The 20,575-nt window shown below is 36.7% G+C and overlaps 1 protein-coding gene across 1 annotated transcript in view; it reads left to right on the top strand.

The window, feature by feature from the left end:
* The window catches only part of Cdk6 (cyclin dependent kinase 6), a 205,718-nt gene that overhangs the window by 45,327 nt on the left and 139,816 nt on the right, over nt 1-20,575 (top strand). The window contains exon 2 of the mRNA XM_076861099.2: nt 9,264-9,399. Coding sequence (XP_076717214.1) covers nt 9,264-9,399 — 136 coding nt within the window. The remainder of the gene's footprint in view (nt 1-9,263; nt 9,400-20,575) is intronic.

The following is a 20,575-nucleotide window of genomic DNA, read 5'->3' as shown; positions in this document are numbered from 1 at the left end:
TAAAGTTTTAAATAATTTAATTACAGTTTGGAAGGTCTACGTGATTTTTTTTTTTTTTTCATTTCTCTTTCAAGTTACTACCAAGGTTTAACATTTTCTCATATGTAAAGGGTCATTTGTGTTTCCTTAAAAAGCATTAAAGTCCATTGGGGGCTTCGTTAAGAAAGAAGCTAATCTTTAGTACCTGAGTGAATTTGTGCTGTGATAAAGTTACACACCTAGTAAGGACATGATTATGAAAGACTTCTGGCCTGTGGTGTAAGTAAAGCTCAGCTGGTTTTCTCCTAAGACCGTGCAGACAGTCTTCATCACAGACGGCTGCCTAGTTTTGGCTGCTTCATCGTTTTTCCTCAAGAGAGGCCCACGCTGGAGAACAGGGCTTTTACAGGTCAGAAATGGAAAGAGAACGAAATGTTGAAAGTTGTCCAGAATGTTCCGCACTCTATCTGACTCAAGCCAGAGCTGTTCACTTTGCTTTTAAAAATATCACTTAACTCATATATTCTTGAGATCAGAATATCTTTTTTAAACTCTGGTAAATTGCACTGTGTCGTTTTTCTCACTAATCAAGGGGAAAACATAAGAGAGTTGGAGATCTGCAGTCTTCACATTTTTTTATGAATTTTCTGAATGTTTATCCTTCTTTCAGCCAAGTGTATAGAGTGTATATTGGCAACTCCAAATTTACCAGACATCTTAGGATTGGCATTCTCACAGTGCCTGTCAGCCATGGAGAGGTCTCAGCATCACTGGCCCCTGCTCTCCTGCAGTCCCAGCGTTGTGCTACATAAGGAGTTAGAATGGCAGAGGTTAGAAAATCAGATTTTTAAGCCAAACAGTCTGACTTCCCATCACATCTCTACCAGTTACTGTCAATGTACCTTAGGCGAAGTAATGAACCTTTTCAACCACTCTGCTGCTCTTTCTTTCTTTCTTTACTTTTTTCTTTTTTCACTTTTTGGTACTAGTGATTGAACCCCGGGTGGCTTACACATCCTTAGCCACATCCTTAGCCCTTTGTATGCTTTATTTTGAGATGGGCTCTCACTGAGTTGCTTAGGGCCTCAAACTTGCAATCTTCTTGCCTCAGCCTCCCGAGTTGCTGGGATTACAGGGGGGCACCACCATGCCTGGCTCTTGTTTGCTTGTTTTTAAATAGCTTTCTTGAGATATAGTATATATCCCATGAGATTCACCTGTATAGGCAAGTACATTAATTGAGTTGTGCAATTGTTACCGTGGTCTATGTCTCGAACATTTCACCACCCTAAAAAGAACCCAGTACCCATTACAGTCATTCCTCATTCCTCCACCTCTGCCTCCCATGCAAGTCCTAGGCAATCACTAATCTGCTTTCTGTGTCTCTGGATCTGCCAACTTCTGGACATTTCGTATAAATGGAATCTTGCGGGCTTTTGTGATTGGCTTCTTTTGCTTAATATTATCTTTTCGAGGTTAATCCATGTGGTAACAGTATTCATACTTCATTTCTTGTTATTACCAAGTAAGATTCCATTGCATACCACACTTGGCTTCTCCATTCATCAGTTGTTGGACATTGGGTTGTTTTCACATTTGGGCTATTATGGATGGTGGTTCATTTGTTTACCAATTTTTTTCATCTCTAAAATGAGTGCTATCTCATAGAGTTGCTCTGAGGTTTGAAAAAATAAAAAATATATAGAAGCAGCTAGTAGATAGGAGCAAAGTAATCATATTAACTAATAAATGAAATATATTATTAGTGCCTCAGTCTTTATTTAACATCAGCCACCAACTCCAGCTTTGAGTGCCATGCTTCCCTGGTGACATCTCTAAGGATCTGCTCCTCTACTTTGCTCCTGACTTTCCCCTAAGTTATAATTTTGGGAAATTTTATTTGTTGAGTAAACATTTATTGAATACCTACTGTGTATCAGATACTGGACTAGGTACCATGAAGAGTTATAAGAAAAGAATAAGCAAAAGTACAAACAGGTGCTTCTAGATTAAAGCTATTTTTAATTGGCTAATCTGTTATCTCTGTCCTGCCTATGGGTTTTGAGTCCTCACCCTGTTCCCAGATGCCACAGGTTTTGGGGACTCTTAATCCATTCACTTTCATGGGGCCTTTAACATCTGTGTGACCAGTTAATCTATGTGATTAATCTATTGTGTTGTATAAGGAAATTGTCATATAATACCGAAAATTTAACATCTAGACAGAGACCTCGAGAGGTAAAAGAGTGGTATTCCATTCCTAGCTATAGCGAGGGTTAGTGAATTGGTATTTATTCTAAATTAGTGCAAATAGTCCCTGGTTTCTCAATTGGCTGGTTTCTTTTTTTTTGTAGAGTTGGCTTTATGTTCTTTTTAAATTTCCAAAACTGTTTTACATTGGAACTACACTTAGCAAAATATCAACTCATCATTGTTTAGTTTGCCTGTGTTTTCTTTCTCATCTTTGATGAAATAGTGATTCACCTGGTGATTCAGAGTTCACTTATTAAATATTTTGCTCCTGTTACTGTTCCCTTAAAACAACAAATGTGTTTTTATAATATTCATTTGTTTCAACTCTAAAGTAATATTTTCCTTTTTCTCAGAACAGACTGAGGCTACAACCTCATTCTTCTTTAAATACATTAGCAGTTCCAAAAATTTCGTCTGATAATGGAAGAGTGGATCTAGTGCCTGCTGTGGCACAATGGAAGAAATCTGAATTATGTTAGTGTCCAATTCAAGAACTCATCTTGGATAAATTAAAAATAAATAAATATTGATTAATTTTTTAAAAAGAATTTATCTTGTATATGAGCAAAGCAGTATATAGGCATTCCTATATTCATTAAGCTACCCTAAATAGCTTATTTGGGGCCTAACTAGTAGTACACCAGTTGTGTTGCTGATCATGTGGTAGGACTGTTTCCATATACACAGATTTTACTGTTTGCTTTGTTTTCAGTATTTACTGCAGTGAGAGTCACATCTTGTAAACTTGCCCAGTTTAGGGGATTCCCATTTCATTTGTAAAACATTTTTTGGTTAACAGATCCAAAAGATATTAACTCACAGAGCCACAATTACCAGGTGTATGTAAATAGAAATGGAAACCAGATTAATAGCAACTCTTAAAGATGAACTGAAAGATGAACTATGAAACTTTCTTAAGGACACTCTCTTTAAGGCTATGAAAATAAAAATGATACAGTAAATAAAAGCTCTTGGTTTTGCAATCTCTGTCCAATTATGAACACAAGGGGTTTCATCCTGCTTTGGAGTTATTGTTAATTTGATATTCTTTGCACTTCCACTTTTCAGAAATAGCTAGTAGGGATGGGGTTGTTTAATTGAGGGTTGCAGGAGAACATGCCTATGAGAATCTTTAAATTAATGGAACTCTGTATCTTTGTATCTTTGTATCATTTTTAGGTACTTCTCCTTCCCCCCTCACTTCCTCTTACCTATGGAGTCCTTTCTTGTTCTGGCTTCCATGTTCCTGTTTCTGATGAGCTTGTCTGTTTTCTTCCTTTCTCTGCATTTTCATCATAACTTGTCTCTAGTCAGACCAGGAACCTCAAGTAGGAATTGTGGGAGGAAGCTGCATGGGCTCCTTAGAAGAGAGGGATTCCTGTCTGCTGCTGTCAATTACTTCTGCCCCAGGGACGTGCAAATGGAATAGTGAATAGTCTTCCAGGGAGTCAGAGAACTGGTACAGTCTCTTAGAGGACAGTACTGCTGCTTAAGTTAGCTTAACATTTTGTCCACTAAATAGGACTTAGTTGAGGTCAGATACCAACATTTTGAAGTCATTTAATCATTTCAAAATATGATGATAATATTTTGTTGTGGTAATGAAAACCCAGCTCAAACTGGGTAAGCAAATATGTGACTTCACTGGCTTATGTAACTAATAAACCCAGCAAATAGATCAGGCACAAGGGGGTTCAGGTTCTGGACTGAGAGTCTCTCACCTACTGTCTCTTTCGTCTGGTTCTCCTCTCTGTTGGCTGCATTCAGTGGAGGCTCACTAACATGGTAGCAAAGAGAGCCACTAGCAGCTGTAGGCAGGTGCCTTGCCAGTTTGGTAATCTTGTTATAAAGAGAGCTTTACTCTTCCAGAAGTTGTAGCAAAGTTCCTGGGACTAATTCTCATGGTTCCATTTATTATCTGAAGCAATCATTGTCATTCTGTTTGTCCAGGATTGGTCCCATGCCAACCCTCCCCCTATCCCCAAAATCAAATGACCTGAGTGTGGGGCTGGAGTGATTTCTCAACAGGAAATAAGGATATGATATCCAGAAGAGGTAAACAGATGCAGGAGAGGCAGAGACCCGCTATGGGATACTGTGATAGGATGCAGAGTGAATTTACTTTGTTGCGATACATAAAGTTGCACATAGTGTTTATAGAATTTATTTGGTACTGATACATCCTGACTTGTATTTTTATATATGAGTCTTTTATCCCACATCTGGATAATAAAACTCTCAAAGACGACGTCTCTTGAATCTGTTGTTAACTATATCAAATATAACACCTACACATGGTAGATAGTACTAAATATTTTGGGATGCTGCTGAAATAGTGATTTCCTTCTACCAGCATGCTCATCATTGGTGGCAAATACCTCTGGAGCTATACTATTATTCACTGTTGGTGGAGAATAAGTTCACACACAGTCCAAATTTCATGAGCAAAAAGAAAATGTCATGGCCAGTAGCCATTAGTATAGGCCTGGTGACATATGTGAACAATAATTTTTGGTGCATTCGAGCCATACCCACAGAATGTGCTTCATGGGCTTTCAAGGAAGAGATTAGATACAGGAAAAGAAAAAAAGTTCTTGTCAATTCCAAATACTGGCTGTAGTTCAAATAGAATTTTGTTGTGGCCCTTAGTAGCTATGCCAGACATCCCTCGACTCTTAAACTGTTTAATGTCCAAACATTCAAGAGTATGGGGGGAAAAACTGGCAGGAAAAAAAATCCTCATAGAACTTCCTGTGACAGGTCAAAGTGTAATCACAGCAAATAATACAGATTTCCCTTTTATTATAACTACAATTTAGAGAGGGCTGGTGTTTTACAAAGCATGTTGTTGGGACACCTTTTGTAAATTGTAATCTGTGAAAATCCCAGGCCTATTGAGTGTAATCCTATCCATCAGATGAAGACCTATACAGTAGATCCCAAATAGCAAGTTAAATTGAGAACATGAACAGGAAGCAGTCATTAAGAATTACAATGGGTAGGATGCAGAGTTAATTCAGGGAGATATTTTGTTATGAGATAATTACATCACTGGGACAGCTGGAAAGCTGAACACTGTGCTAGGCTGTAGGGCTTGTTCTCTGCCCTGCAGCTGGAGGGTCAGGACAATAGAGACAGCAGAGAACTAACTTTATGGAATGGTCAGGGGCTTGGCTGACTTAATTGTGCAATAATGACCTATCTGCCTTTTTTTGGATTGTGTTTGTGCAGCTAAACTGGATACAGAGCTTTAGTAAGTGCTGAGAATCACTTCACTACTTTTTGAATAGACATTCACTTGGATCAAATTAACTGAAGCTTTAATGGATAAATATTGAGTAGTAATTTTCCTCTAAAGTATCTGAGAGGTATTTTGTTCATATTCAGTATAGCATGATTGCATTTTTTAATGGAACTGCAGTCATGTAGTCATTGAAATGGTATTTTTGTCAGTTTACTGAATATCTAGCCAAAAAAAAAAAAAAAAGACATTTTAGGAAGTTGTAAATTGTTGGTCAACACAAAGAATTATTTTCCAGTGTTTACATCCAAATGTTCAGACCTGTCTCTGGCTCTTTTGTTTTGCAAGTTTAGAGGTTATAGGTGGCCTAGCCACATTCCTCATTGATTTATATAAATATATTACAGATTGTTAATCTCCAGCCAAATACTCGGGACTTCAGTGTTTGTTTAGCTTGGTTGGTTTTTGTGAAACTTGTTTTTTATATTAAAATGTCTATCTTTTACTACCTCTCAGAATGACTATTTGATTTGGGGTAATTCTAGAAGGAGTCAATGATGAAAAAAACTCATAAATGTTATGTTCCACAACCTATAAGATTAATATTTACAACTTCTAGCTCAAAGTGAATTTGCTGCCCATTATGAGTAATATAACTTAATTTTTATTGTACTCATGTTTATTAAACAATAAATTCAAAATTTCATATTTACTCATGAGAAAGTACTTCCTCAGATATCTTCCCTGAAGTAGTGGGTTTCTGGGATGTTGATGACCAGCACTGGATCCAAAGGGGGAGTATCTTGTAGCTTTCTCTTAGGACTTTCACTTCCCTTGATACCACCTGAGAATTTCTAGGGAGACTATCATGCATGCCACTTCCCAAACAAGGTTGATAATAACACTTTATAAATTTTAAAGGATTATCTTCTTGAACCTAATTGAGCAGCTTTTACTAGCATCATTCTTTTGGTAGCCTAGAATATATAAGTACACACATTAAAATTCATACAATAATATTTTGGTGTATGCACCGTCACATGTCTCTTTAAAATTCATTCCACTCTTTAAGTATTGGCAATGTAAATGAGTGCCTTTTCTCCAAAGTTTAGCATTTAAGGTGATTAGCAGTGCCTTCAGTGAGTTCACCTTTTCGTATGTTGAGCATCCTTTGAAAGTTCAGTGTTGAGTTCAATTACTGTAAGTGGCATCAGTGAATCTTAATAGATTTGAAAGAGTAGTATTATATAATTTTGAGGAAAACAACTATGTGGATTCAATGTTATTCATGGATTGTGTCATACAAAGAGTGTTTGAAAACGGTTTCAGTAGATGAAGCAATGTAGCATACTGTTAGGGCTCTTAGGTAACTTCTAAGACAACAGCTTGGGAAACAGGTGACCTTTGGGTTGTGTATTTAGGATCATTTCATTCTTCTCATTTCATTAGGTCTCTATCTGATTTATTTTTTCTTTTGGAAATTACTGAAATGTCATTGATATAGCACAGACTTTAAATGTAATAAGAACTAGAACTGCTGAAATCAGTTTTGACTCTGCATGGTGATAAGCAGTATATTTTTTTCAGTATGATATGTATTGATTATAATGGGAAACATTTTAAAAGTAATGTTTGAAAAGCACAACTCAAGTGGATGTGGTTAAGACCCAGTTCTTGTGCTCATATTTGATTTTAGTCATACCACTTTTGATTCATTGCTGTTTTTGCAAATAAGGAGGCTGATTCATAGTGGGATAGGGAGCAGGAACATGGGAGGAATGGACAAACTCTAGATAGGGCAAAGGAGTTGGAGGGGAAGGGAGGGGGCATGGGGCAATTAATGATGGTGAAATGTGATGATCATTACTATCCAAAGTACATGTATGAAGACACGAATTGGTGTGAATATACTATGTATACAACCAGAAATATGAAAAATTGTGCTCTATATATGTAATAAGAATTATAATGCATTCTGCTGTCATATATAATTTTTTAAAATTACATTAAAAAAATAGAATCTGGATGATTTTGGAACTACTATGTCTCCTTCAAAAGGAAGGAAAAAGTGAAGTTGCCCAAGGACGTGGATTTATAAAAATAAGATGGCTTAAAGGAGTATATGCATAAATGGTAGTTACCTCATTATCAAGTTCAAAGAGCAGTTTTGATAAACTTCCCCAGTATTATACCCATGCATGATAGCAATCATACTTTTCATCATAATGGAACTTAGAAAAATTATTAAACAATCTTTAATAAATTTAATTAGGAGTTTTTATTTTATCAGAATATTTTTCCAGAATAGATTAGCTAAGGGAAAATAACAATTGTAGAAGTATATTTTAAAGCAAAAATTAGAAAATTTGGAATTAGGGAATATGAGGGAAAGATTCCATTGATTTTGGTTAATTTTAATGTAGTTAGAGAACTCACTTCAAACTGCCCATAACTGAATAGTAGTTTGAATCTGGCTGTGACATGTATAGAGTTGTTGGTATTCTCTTGTTTGCCCCATCAGATTTAAATTAACTGCAGTCTTCTTTAGATACTTTTAAATTTTAGTTTAGATTCACGGAGAAATACCAAATGTTGTGGGGCCTGTGTCGACCAGAAATGTAATAGAGTGGCATGGTGAACCAACAAGGCATCGGAAATTTAATAAAAGCAATATACAAACCACACAAATAGGAGTATTTTCGTAATTGGGAGATATATATATATATAATATATATATTTAGTTTCTTTGAAGAGGATATTCAAATTTTTTTTAGTAGTAATTGGACACAATACCTTTATTTTATTTATTTATTTTTATGTGGTGCTGAGGATCAAACCCAGCACTTCGCACATGCTAGGTGAGCGCTCTACCGCTGAGCCACAACCCCAGCCCCAGTATTTGTTCAGTATTTTTAATAAAAAATAATATGAATAGCATTTTATTAGCTTTTCCTTAGTAATTATAATTAGTCATGTTAACTGTACAAATCAGTAGGTTTTGTACATCATGCTTGCCTTCCCTGGGGCCTGTCTTCCTCCTCCTCCATCCCATTCTCTTTCCCTGATAGTCTGACTTATATTTTACAAAAGCCCTTTTTGTTGTTTTTAAAACTTGAATTTTGAATTAGTTGTAAGGTTTTTAATGGGAAAAAATGGATGTGTTTATCCAAAGAGATAATTAATTATATTTGTTAATCTGTGTTTTTATCATTTAAGGGCACTGTAGTTAACTGATGCAGGTTTTTTCCTTCAAAAATAGAAATTTTGAAATTTCACATCGTTTATATTGTGGAATGATGTAATCAAGCTAATTAACAAATCCTCACATATTTTTCATATGTTGTGATGAAAAACATTTAAAATTTGCTCTTTCAGTCATTTTGAAATATATAGTGCATTATTATAATTCTCTGTTGTGTGTAATAATTCACCAGAATATCAAAGCTCCACATTATTCCCTATTAATATATACAATTATTATCTGTAAATTGAAAACAAAAATTTTAAAGAGTGACTTTTTTAAATTTCAGTATTGATTGACAGGATATTTGAATTTTAAGACTTTTAAAGAACTTATGCCCTTTCCAGGGAGATAATTTGAAGGCTCTCCATATTCTATCATACTTGTTTTCCCAGGCATGGTTGTGTCACTATCACAAGGAACGATCAACACTGGCCTTTTCTCCGTGTGGCTTTTTTTCTTATGAGATGAAACAGGAATCTGTGTAAGACATACAGCTAGCTTTTTTGCTCATTTCACTTACTTATGTCTCTTCCTTTTTTCTTCTAGGCTGTTTGATGTGTGCACAGTGTCAAGAACAGACAGAGAAACCAAACTAACATTAGTGTTTGAACATGTTGATCAAGACTTGACCACTTATCTGGATAAAGTTCCGGAGCCTGGAGTGCCCACAGAAACCATAAAGGTACAGAGAATCATCTTTCTGCCTGGTCAGGCAGTCCATGGTTATAGTCTATTTAGCAATAACATTCTCTCCCTTCTGAAAATTGCTACAATTAGAGCTCTTGGATCTCAGTATATGATTAAAATATCAAGTAAGAGAGTATATCAAGAGTATACTTGATATTAAAATATCAAGTGTATATTAAAATATCAATTAAGAGAATTATTAAAAGAATGGGATATAATCTGGTTTTTTGAATATCAATAGAGTGGGATATTCAAAGAATGGGGTGTAATCCAGTTTATCAATTTTAGGGTGAAGTGAAATTAACCCTTCAGTTTGTTGTTGTTGTTGTTTTAATTTTGTTTAGTTGTTGATGGATCTTTATATTTTATTTATTTATATGCAGGGCTGAAAATTGAACCCAGTGTCTCATAAACACTAGGGAAGTGCTCTACCACTGAATCACAACCCCAGCCCCATGATCCTTCAGTTTTCATGCATATTAAAATTATTTAAAATATATATTTGTACTTTATCTGTGTAGTGTAGTAAATATAGCTCAGTCTTTTTCTGGTGGTCCATGGCCTCTGAGGGACATAATTTAAACATCATTCATTAGCACATTGTATGTTATAGTTGTATACTGATTATAGGACATACCTATGTTATGTAAAGCTGAATTACTGGTTTGGGGCTCTTTTTTTCTTTCATATTTTTTCTCATTCAGAGAAAGACCAAGTGCCAGGTTATATGCCAAACTCTTGGAGTGTAAGGATGAATAAGACGTACTTTCTGCCCCTTCAAGTCAGCAAAGCCAGATGCAGTGTATTGACTACAAGTTTCTTTTTCCCTTATGTCTAATGGGAAAAGCTGCTTATAAAGTTTTATTGGTCCTAACTTGTGTTCTCTGTACCTGACTTTCCCAGTAGATCTGTGCACATCATGGCGAGGTCTGCATTCACACCTTTTTGTCTATGTGAATTAGGTGGCTTCTTTAAACAGACTCCCTTACATCATTCATTGTTTAAAAATGAGTTATAGAACTCAGCATTATTTTATTTACTTACTTTTAACATTTTTATTGGTGCATTATGGTTATACATAATGGTGGGGTTCATTTTGACATATTCACACGTGTTTAGAATATAATTAGCTGCATTCCAATCCCCAGAACTTCCACTTTTTCTCCCCTCCTTCTATCTCTTAACCCCCTTCTTCTGCTCTACAGATCTTCCTTTATTTATTGTTTATTCAATTGGTGTTTTATAGATATACATAAAGGTAGAAATCACTGTGGTATATTCCTGTATGTACATAGCATAATTTGGTCAATTTTATCCTTCAGTTCCTTTCTTTTCCCATTTTTCCTCCACCCTCAATATCTTTCCTCTTCTCTATGATTCTCCCTTTTATTTTCTTGGGATTCCCCACCCACTTTTTAATTTTTTTTTTTTTTTTTTTTTTTTTGCTTCTTTCTAGCTTCTACATATTCGAGAAAGCATTTGACCTTTGACTTTCTGAATCTGGTTTATTTCACTTAATGTAATGTTCTCCAGATCCATCTATTTACCAGCAGATGCCATAATTTCATTCTTCTTTATGGCTGAGTAATACCGCATTGTGTATACATACCACATTTTTTTTTTTAACTCATATCCGGATATCTGGGCTGGTTCCATAACTTGGCTCTTGTGAATTGTGCTTTTATAAACATTGGTGAGAGCCTATATCACTATAGTATGCGGATTTGAGTTCCTTGGGATAAATACCAAGGACAGAGATAGCTGGGGTATATGGTGGTTCCATTCCAAGTCATTTAAGGAATCTCCGTAAAGTTTTCCACAGTGGTTTTACTGATTTCAACATCATTTTAGATAGGAGTTAATATATGGAAGTAGTTGTTGTTCTCAACAGAGTAAGAAATGTCTTTGAGTGACAGCTTGATGATGTTTCCAGAGACTGATACGTTTAGCATTTAATCTAATACATGACTTATTCATTTGATTTTAGACAAAGGAGTAAGATACATTCTTATACTTTCTTCAGATATAACTTTCTTCAGATAGAACACGGAGTATATTTTCTCCTATCTGGCATTCATAAAAGAATGTGGTGCTCATCAGTGGTCCTGTTTCTTCCTGAGCAGTTGCAAGAACATTAAAGCCTCTTGAATTTTGGTGTTCCTTATCACGTGTTCTTGGCCCCTTCTCTCTCTGCCACCCCCTTTTTTCTCTGGTGGTCTGTGGCATCCCTGTAGCTTCATTTCTTTCCCATATGAACTTGTCAAAAATCGGTGTTGAGCATGCAGAGCAAGCCCTGTCCCTTCTTGTGTTCTGTTTTCTGATCACATTGGACTAATCGCGGTTCTCCTAGTGTGTGATGCGTGACTTCCTGTTTCGATGACCCTCTTTCTTATGACATTTCTTTTGCTCCCCCCACCAATAATAACTGTCTGCTTAAATTTTTCAAGTCCCCACCCCAGATAACATTTGATCAGCTCTTATTCCTGGATGTGATCTCATGTGCCTTATGACACTTGTCCTGCATATCTCTACTTCTTTATTGTTTTGTACCTTTAATTGTGATTACTTATGTACACATCTTACCTATTCATGCATTCTTGTATCATGACTATGCCATTCACAATGATTTATACATATAGGTACTCAATAAGTAAGAAACGTTCTTAAGCTTTCTTCAGATATAACTATTTAAAAATTATTTTTAAAATGACTTCCAGTAGTTTAAATAGACTACCAAAATAAATAATATCAGCTTTTTGATACATTTCTAAGTTATTTTTGGCCTGCCATTTATATTTTAAGCAGCAAGACAAGGTAACCATATATTTATACCATACATTTCCACCTTCATGGATTTTTTTTTAGCTTTACATTAAATTCTCTTAGGATATTATAAGCTACTGAGGGGGATTATTTGCAGATGTATTGTGCAGTTTAAATGATTGATGAGCCAAAATGATACATTGATCAGACAGGAGTAGAAATTAAGTGGAATAGGAATATTTTCAACGGTCGTTATGGAGGGGCAAGCAGGATAGGAATAGGAACAGGCAAAAGGGTGGTCACCGAAGTGAGATATAGGGGAGGAGTAAGGGAATGACTGAGCTGGGATTTGGGGTGTGTATCAGGAGGTGGTTATCACTAGAAACTTTTGAACAAAGTGACTTGTTAAACGTTTTTGCAAGTTTTTTTCTTCTATCTCCAGGGAAAGGGAGTGTCACTTCATTCTGTGTTAGCAGGAGATTCTCTTGGAGGCTGTTAAATTTCTTCGGCCATCAGGGTCAGTACTCCCACTGATCCTGTGGAGACCAAATTAGCTGGCCAGAGTGGTGACGAGGGCAAGAGGTTCTGGTTATTTAAGATTAATAGTTTATATTTAATAATGTATCGATGTTTTTAAAATAAAATATAACCACGGTCCAATAGTTCCAGCAATTAATTTGAGTGTTAATGATTAATTGAACATTTTTTTTTTTTTTTACTAACTTAAGGCTAATTAATTAGAAGTCCTGTTTTTGACAATTCTCTTTGCATTATGGTACCAAAATACTTCTTAAAATCTTTTTCAAAGGATTCAAATATAAGTATTGACATTGTCTTGCACATATTGGAACATCTCCTGTTATCAAAATAATTATAAGAATGTAAAATATGTTAACACAGCTAAGGGAATTTTCTTCTACCAGCTGTGTTTTCCGTGGCGCTGTTTACCTGTTAACTGGCCACTGAAATTCAGGATATTCCAGTACCCATTCAGGGCCAAATTGCATTAGAACTTGGATAAAACTGGAATGCTCCATAGTATGTATAATACAAGATACAATAGGGGGGAAATCTTTTGTTTACCATTTCATCCACATGTTTATTAGTAAGAATAACTCATGGTGTGCTTACAGATTATCATCTGACAGTTTCAAATGCTTTAATATCAGAAAATAAAAAGACATAGACATACCTGAAGCCCTAAGTATTTGTGGAGGTCGATAGCTGAGTTAACTCATAAAGGAAATCCCATACTGCACAGTCCTCATAATAGACTTTGACAAAACAAGTTAAGGGTGCAGGACTGAGCTGAACATTGTTGTGAAGAAGCTCCTAAAAATAAAACAAAATCATTTTTGAAGACACCCATTCTAAATAAACAAACACATGTGCATATCCCATTCACACTTCATCTTGAGGTTCACATCACATTCTTTGATCTCTGTTCGTGATGTCCTTGAGGTTCACCCATTCTTGGTTGACAGTGACATTTGGATAAAGGAGGCTGTGAAGTCAGCAGATATTCTCATGCTGCCTCATAGGCTGATTATTGACATATCTTGCTTTCTTCTTTTTGATTTAGAATATTGTCTTTGCGTTTGCAAAATTATAGAGGAGTTCAGGGCCATCTTTAGTATTTTTATATCATTTGAGGTTTAACACTGTCTCCCATGATTTCCACTCTTAAACTGATAAGGTAATAAATCACACCTTAACAACTGTATAATTTTTTCCTTTTAGAGTTTATGATAAGTTTGGAGTATCTGCTTTTATATCACCTTCCATTTGTAAGGGGCTTTATTTTAAAAAATTCTAAAAAGCTTTCATTTTTTTTTTTTATCTGCCACCCTATAAGAAAGGGTCAGAAAGAACTGTAAATTTTTTCCCTCACCGTTTTCCTTAGTCATTTGGAGCTGCTACCCAGAAAAAGAACTATATGACAGATTAAATCTGAGGAGAGGCTGCCAGGTAAAGAACAGAATGCTCCTGTTTACTGAACTGCTCAGCTACCCGTACAGTAAATATGGTATCTTTCCTAGGGTGTAACCTTGTGCTATCAACCATCTCATAAACTCTCTGGGAACCTACCTTGGACATTCTCTGCATGTTACAGGTTTGATAAAACTGGCATTGTAATTTCACAAGTTTGAAGCACTGAAAGGTCACACAAATCAGAGGCCTCTCTGAAATAGGACAGGGCTCTTTCAGCTCAAAACCATGTGGTCTCTTTTCATGATTCAATTTTGAATAAAAATCATGTCTGTGTAGCCCTGTGATAAATTACTCCATAGAGCCGGAGAGGGCCCAGAAGGCTCAAGGTTCATGTGTCTGTGTGGGTCGTGTGCTCTGTAGATTAGATTTCATTTTATCTTCAATGGAAATGTTTCTTCATGATTTCTGTTGGTTCTGATATTTTCAGTAAGAGATAAAATGTACTATTAGGTTTGTTTTACAAAACCCAGATAGCAGACACTGACACACTCTTAATAGCACCTGTTTTTTGCCTCTGGGAAATATCTACTTTCATGACTAATATCTGCTTGCAGTAAACAGGGGCTCTGATGTCAGTATGGGATGCCCAGGGCCGATTCATCTTTCTTGATTTGACATAATGCAAAGTGACTGCCCTGTCCCCTGTACTGCGGGTGAGGAAAGTCTCCCAGATCCTCCCTTCCTGTCACTCCTAAAGTAACCAAGCCACAGGCCCCCTGGGCTCCTGGTGGTCTCCACTTTGCCTGAATTAGGAGCAGGTGATTTGTCTCATCTTTGCAGGACACAGAGCAAATTAACATGAAAATATCGCTTCTCAGAAAACAAGGCAGGCTTGAATGCCCTGTCACTGCTGGTCATTAGCCATCTGCCACCAACACTCATACTCTGTTTATCACATTTGAAATTCAGAGCAGATGTTGCATAATAAGGTGATCCCAAAAACAAGGCAAGAAAATCAAAGAACAAATACTCCATAATAACGATAAAGATCTTGGAAGGGAATTTTTTCAATCTAATATCATGACTGGATTAATTGACTAGACCATGTTTTTAAAAACACACACACACATATGCACACACACCTCTTTCCTGGTGCAAAGTCCTTTTCATAGTAACAGAAAAATTTCAAAGAAAATATATGTATAAAAGATGCCGGATACGACTGTTTAATAAAATTTATTTTAATAGTGGAGCGTTGTAATAATACTAATTAACCTCACTGGTCAGTCATTGCCACTTTTACTGTAAGATGGGCCTGGGTTTACAACAGTTTTACTTAAAATAACTCACTCCTGCAGTACATTTGGATCTCCTAAGCCTTTTATCTCGCCACCATGGTTTCCCAGTTTCTTTCTTTCTTGGTTCTCAACAACCTACTTTCTCTATATCCTTTCCCCTCCCCTCGCTCTCCCCCTGCCACCCGCCTCCCTGCCCCACTGTGCCCACCATCCCCACTCTTAATCTCTGCCCCTCTCTCAACATCCCTTGGCTGTGCCTGCCCTGCTATTCTTCTTCAGTCCTCAGCTTTAGGATTTCCCTGCTGAGTCCCAAGATTCTTTCATCTTATTTCTACTGCCCGTCTACAGGAATGTAGCATTTTATAAGATTGTTTATTATAATCTTTTTTGGGGGGGGTGTACCGGGGACTGAACTCAGGGACACTCAACCACTGAGCCACATCCCCAGCCCTATTTTGTATTTTAATTTAGATATAGGGTCCCACTAAGTTGCTTTGCACCTCGCCATTGCTGAAGCTGACTTTGAACTCTCAATCCTCCTGTCTCAGCTTCCCGAGCTGCTGGGATTACAGGTGTGTGCCACGGTGCCCAGCTATCTTCTTTATCTAATGCATTTATGCACATTCTATATTCTTACAATGCCTTATAAAAAGTGTATTATTAATGTGTTTAAAGACATTTTGATTTTTTAAAAGCAGGCACCCAGACTTTACCAGGAACAGGTTGGATGTTTTGTGGAAAGTTAATTTGAATATAGTCTTTTGACTCAAAAGAAATGTTTTCTCCACACAAACCACAACCTTGCCCTGCTACCCCACCCTGCACATACCCCAGTTTTGGTTTTTGTTGTTGTTGTTGTTTTGAGGAAGAAGAATATCATATTTGTAACTAAACAAAAAAGTTCAGCAGCTAGTCTGAGAGTAGATCAAGTTAAAGGAGTGCCAAAACTGGGCCATCAACTAGAATAGGAAAGGTGATTATTAGACCAGCAAGTCAACATTGAGTTTGCTTCAAATTTAGGAGGAAATATAGAGTGAATAAGCTGTAAAAAAAAAAAAAAAAAATTGAGCTGTAAAAATTGCAATAATTGATACTTCTGAATTCTTAAGCCTAGAGAGAAATAAACTCCCAGTTGTGTAATCTTTCAGTCACATACTAGCAATTTCCGTTTGTTCCCCCTACCATCAGAAACAAATATACTGTATTTTCTAGTGCCTTTCACGCCAAGTGAAAACTTTCTGTAACTCAAGGGATTTATTCAGGGCAATCCAGATTTTGAGGACTCTCCCAGAAACAAATGTTATGCAAACTCCCTGCTCTTTGTAGTAGCTGAAAATATCTAGAGGGAAAGAGAACAGAATTATGCAAATACATGATATTCTTATTATAAACCATAACAGAGTTATTTAGTGGTTTGTTTCCCCCCCCAAACAGGAAATAAGGGTTAAAAAAAAAAGTGTCTTTCTAAAGGTGCCATAAGACTTAGTCACTAAAACAAATACTGACTCACTAAGGAGACAAATGACACTTTGCAGATTAAACTAATAGCAGATAAGTTGGGCTGCTTTGGAAATTGCCTCCTCACCTTAGGCATTGAATCTTTTTATCCAGTTCATTAAAAAGTTAGAGGCGGTGTATACTCCATCTGTATCACCATGGTGACAGATAACAGAGGGGGGTTCTGCATGGAAGAGGGCTATTCCTCATCTGAATTCATCGTGTCCTTAAGCTCCCTGCTTGCATCTCCTTTTCTTCTGCCTCACGTTAGAACATCTGAAGCTTTACCATCAAACCTCTTCTCTTCCTTGGCCACACCTTCATGCCCAGCGTGTTAATTCAGGGAAGAATCTTCAGACATTGATCCTCCATCCAGCCTGGTGGTTTCCCCGCGCTCTCCCTGTGTAGAGTTAACCCACCATTTGACACCTTACTCCCTAAACATTGGCCAGGAATCCTCTCCCCAGTTTGAGGCATTGTTCTTGGTTTCTTGCTTTCCTTTAGTCTTCATCTGTTTCATCAGTAAGTACTTTTGGTTTTATCCTCAAAAGATAATCCCCAATCCAGCTACTTCTCTTCTTTCTTGTTACTTAGAACTCTAGACCAGCCCATCAAACAACAAGCTGCTTCTGTTCCTGCCCTTTTGTGGAACATCCTCCATAAAGTAACCAGGGGGACCTGGTTAAAGCACAAGTAAAATTGTGTCACTTCCCTACTGAAAACTGAGCTCTGTGGTTTTTCCCGTGGCCTATAGGATAATGTCAGAAGTCCTGTTCCATCTAGTATTCCCTGCCCCCTCGCCACTCTGGTCTACCCTTGTCCTTCCCCTTGTTTGCTGTCTTTCAGCCGTACTAGTCTTCTTTCTGTTCTACCAACATGCTTCCAGCTGAGACTCCATATTCTTACTGTTCATTCGATTTGGAACGCTTTGCACCTCCCAGGTCCTATTACATCCTCCCCATTCCCTCTCTGACTTTCTCAGCAGTAGCTTCACATCTAGTTATACTTTATTACATTACACCGTATTATCCTATTTTATCTTCTCCATAGCTGAAGGTATATTGTTTATTTTTTAATGTTTGTTGTTTATCTTTCCCAACTAGAAAGTAAGAGACTCGAAGTCAGAACTCCAGTTTCTTGCAGAATCCCTAAGACCAGCACACTACCTGGAACAGAGGCTTGTGTTCATAATTACTAGGTGCTAACTTTGTCGTTAACTCTGAAATGTACATCTCAATATCCCCAAAGGAATGGTACTTTTTCATGGACAAACTTTTTAAAATTATATTAAGAAAAATAAGACAGAGGATGTCACACCTCATCACATCCACTTTGCTCTTGCACATTCAGTTCTTTAGAGTGGGCAGCGTCTCTGGGATTATCCATATGGTAGCTAAGAAGTTCCTTGATTGACTTGGGTTAGGTATAACCTAGGGGCTGAGGAGTTAGCTCAGTGGTAGAGCTCTCAGCACCACAGAATCAAAAATTAAATAAAACAGATATGATCTAAAACCAATAACTACTCCCCACTAGAACTATAAATCATTTTGTTCTTTAATATAGTTCCTAACTGAATTCTAAAAATTATTTTTTTCAGGATTCATGTAAAAAAAACATGTTTTTTTTACTAAAAATGGGAGATGATGATGTGAATCTTGACCTTATTTCTCAGAAGTATACATCTAACAGATAATCTTGTTATTTACACATTTGTTTTTATTTTTTGTACTAGGGATTGAACCCAGGACACTTAACTACTGAGCCATATCCACAGCCCCTTTTTATTTTTTTATTTTGAGACAGGGTCTCATCAAGTTGCATAGGGCCTCACTAAGTTGCTGAGGCTGGCTTTGAACTTGTGATTCTCCTGCCTTAGCCTCCTGAGTCGTTGGGATTACAGGTGTGTGCCACCACGCCCAGCTTACATTTTTTAATAAAAAGATTACTTTCCATACATCCACCATTGTATGCAAAGATATTCCCTCTCTGCACCATGAGAAGTAGAAACATCAAAAGGTTGATTTATTGGTTTGGGGTTTTTTTGTTGGTGGGGGGGTGGTTGTACCAGGGATTTAACTCAGGGACACTTAACCACTGAGCCATATCTCCATGCCTTTTTATTCTTTATTTTGAGACAGGGTATTGCTAAGTTGCTTAGTGGCTCACTATAATGCTGAGACTGGCTTCAAACTTGCAATCCTCCTGCCTCAGCCTCCTGAGTTACTGGGATTACAGGCATGCACCACCATGCCTGGCTGAATTTTTTTTTATCTAATTTAAAATACTGTTCTATAGTTATTCATTTGGATTTTTATCATCCTTGCCCAGATATTTCACATGTGTATTGTGAAATTTTGAATTTGAAAAATACCATGTTACTAGACAATTGCTAACAATTTGCAATATTATCATTACTGAATTTTAAGTTAAGAACAGACATGTATAAGATGGATCTATCATTTACTTAAAATAGTATCTTATTTCTCATTTCTAAGCAAAGTAGAAAAGATCAATCAAGTCTTTTCACTGCAATTAAGAAAATAATTATTGATGGTATATATCTGTTGGATGAATAAGTTCTTTCACAAAAGGTTGTACAGTGGAGCCTTGTAAACCAGTGGTGCCAATTAGAAGAATCCGATGTCTCCAGCATGAGATGCTGTTGCAGTTACTATCATTCTGCTCTTTCTCTTCTTCACTGTCACTGTGTAAGAGTAAAATTCTTAAAATTATTGACTCCCATGGTAAATCAAGTGAGGAGAATTTGGCCCGAATTTGGGTTTATATATTTAACAGGGACTCTTTGCTAAATATCAGGGCATTGTGGCATTTAAAGTCTTAGATAGTATGAGTTGGGGTTGTGGCTCAGTGGTAGAGTGCTCGCCTAACATGCATGAGGCACTGGGTTTGATCCTCAGCACCAAATAAATGTAAAATAAAAATATTGTGTCCACTTAAACCTAAAAAATAAATATTTAAAAAAAAAAGTCTTAAATAGTAAAAGAGAATTCCTTGAATACTGGAAATGACCAAACATAATTCAAATCTCTGAAAAACCCGGCAGCTGCTGTCATTGCATGGTTTAATTAGAAACTGAGAAATATCGTAAACCTAATAGATATTGAAAAAAATGCACCACTAATAAGAGACTGATTAAGACTCAGGTAAACATTATGGTCTGTTTCTACAGCTGTTTCTCTGCCATGCCACATTTCTTCAAATGTGGCCAGTGAATCCCCTGCATCTCAAAATGACTGCCCTGCCCTAACTCATCTCCCCTTCCCAAACATAAATCTCAAGAGGGTGTTTCTAATAAGTACCCTCTGGTGACATTTGTGGACAGTGAGTTCAAGAAACACTCCTCTACATTTTGACATGGACACAACTTGGAAATGGAAAATGCCCACTTTCTGTTCTGAGGTGACTCTGAGCACTTGACTATTCTCTGTGCACAGGCTGCCCCAGATCAGAAGGCTAACATGAGGTCAGGTGTGGCATTTTAACTAAAGTCATCTGCATCTATGAAACTTGTTCCTTACCACTGAAGATTTATTACTTAAGATGTTCCGTTGGAAAATTTTAACTCATTAGTAGGAGATGTGAATTAAAGAGAACATTCTTAGAAATATGAGAATGCCAACTAAAACTTCTTAAGCCACCCAGAAATCCATCCTTTAAAAA

Source organism: Callospermophilus lateralis, chromosome 1, assembly GCF_048772815.1.
Source record: "Callospermophilus lateralis isolate mCalLat2 chromosome 1, mCalLat2.hap1, whole genome shotgun sequence".
In the NCBI taxonomy this organism is placed as follows: domain Eukaryota; kingdom Metazoa; phylum Chordata; class Mammalia; order Rodentia; family Sciuridae; genus Callospermophilus; species Callospermophilus lateralis.
This window is presented reverse-complemented; position numbering and strand designations above follow the sequence as displayed.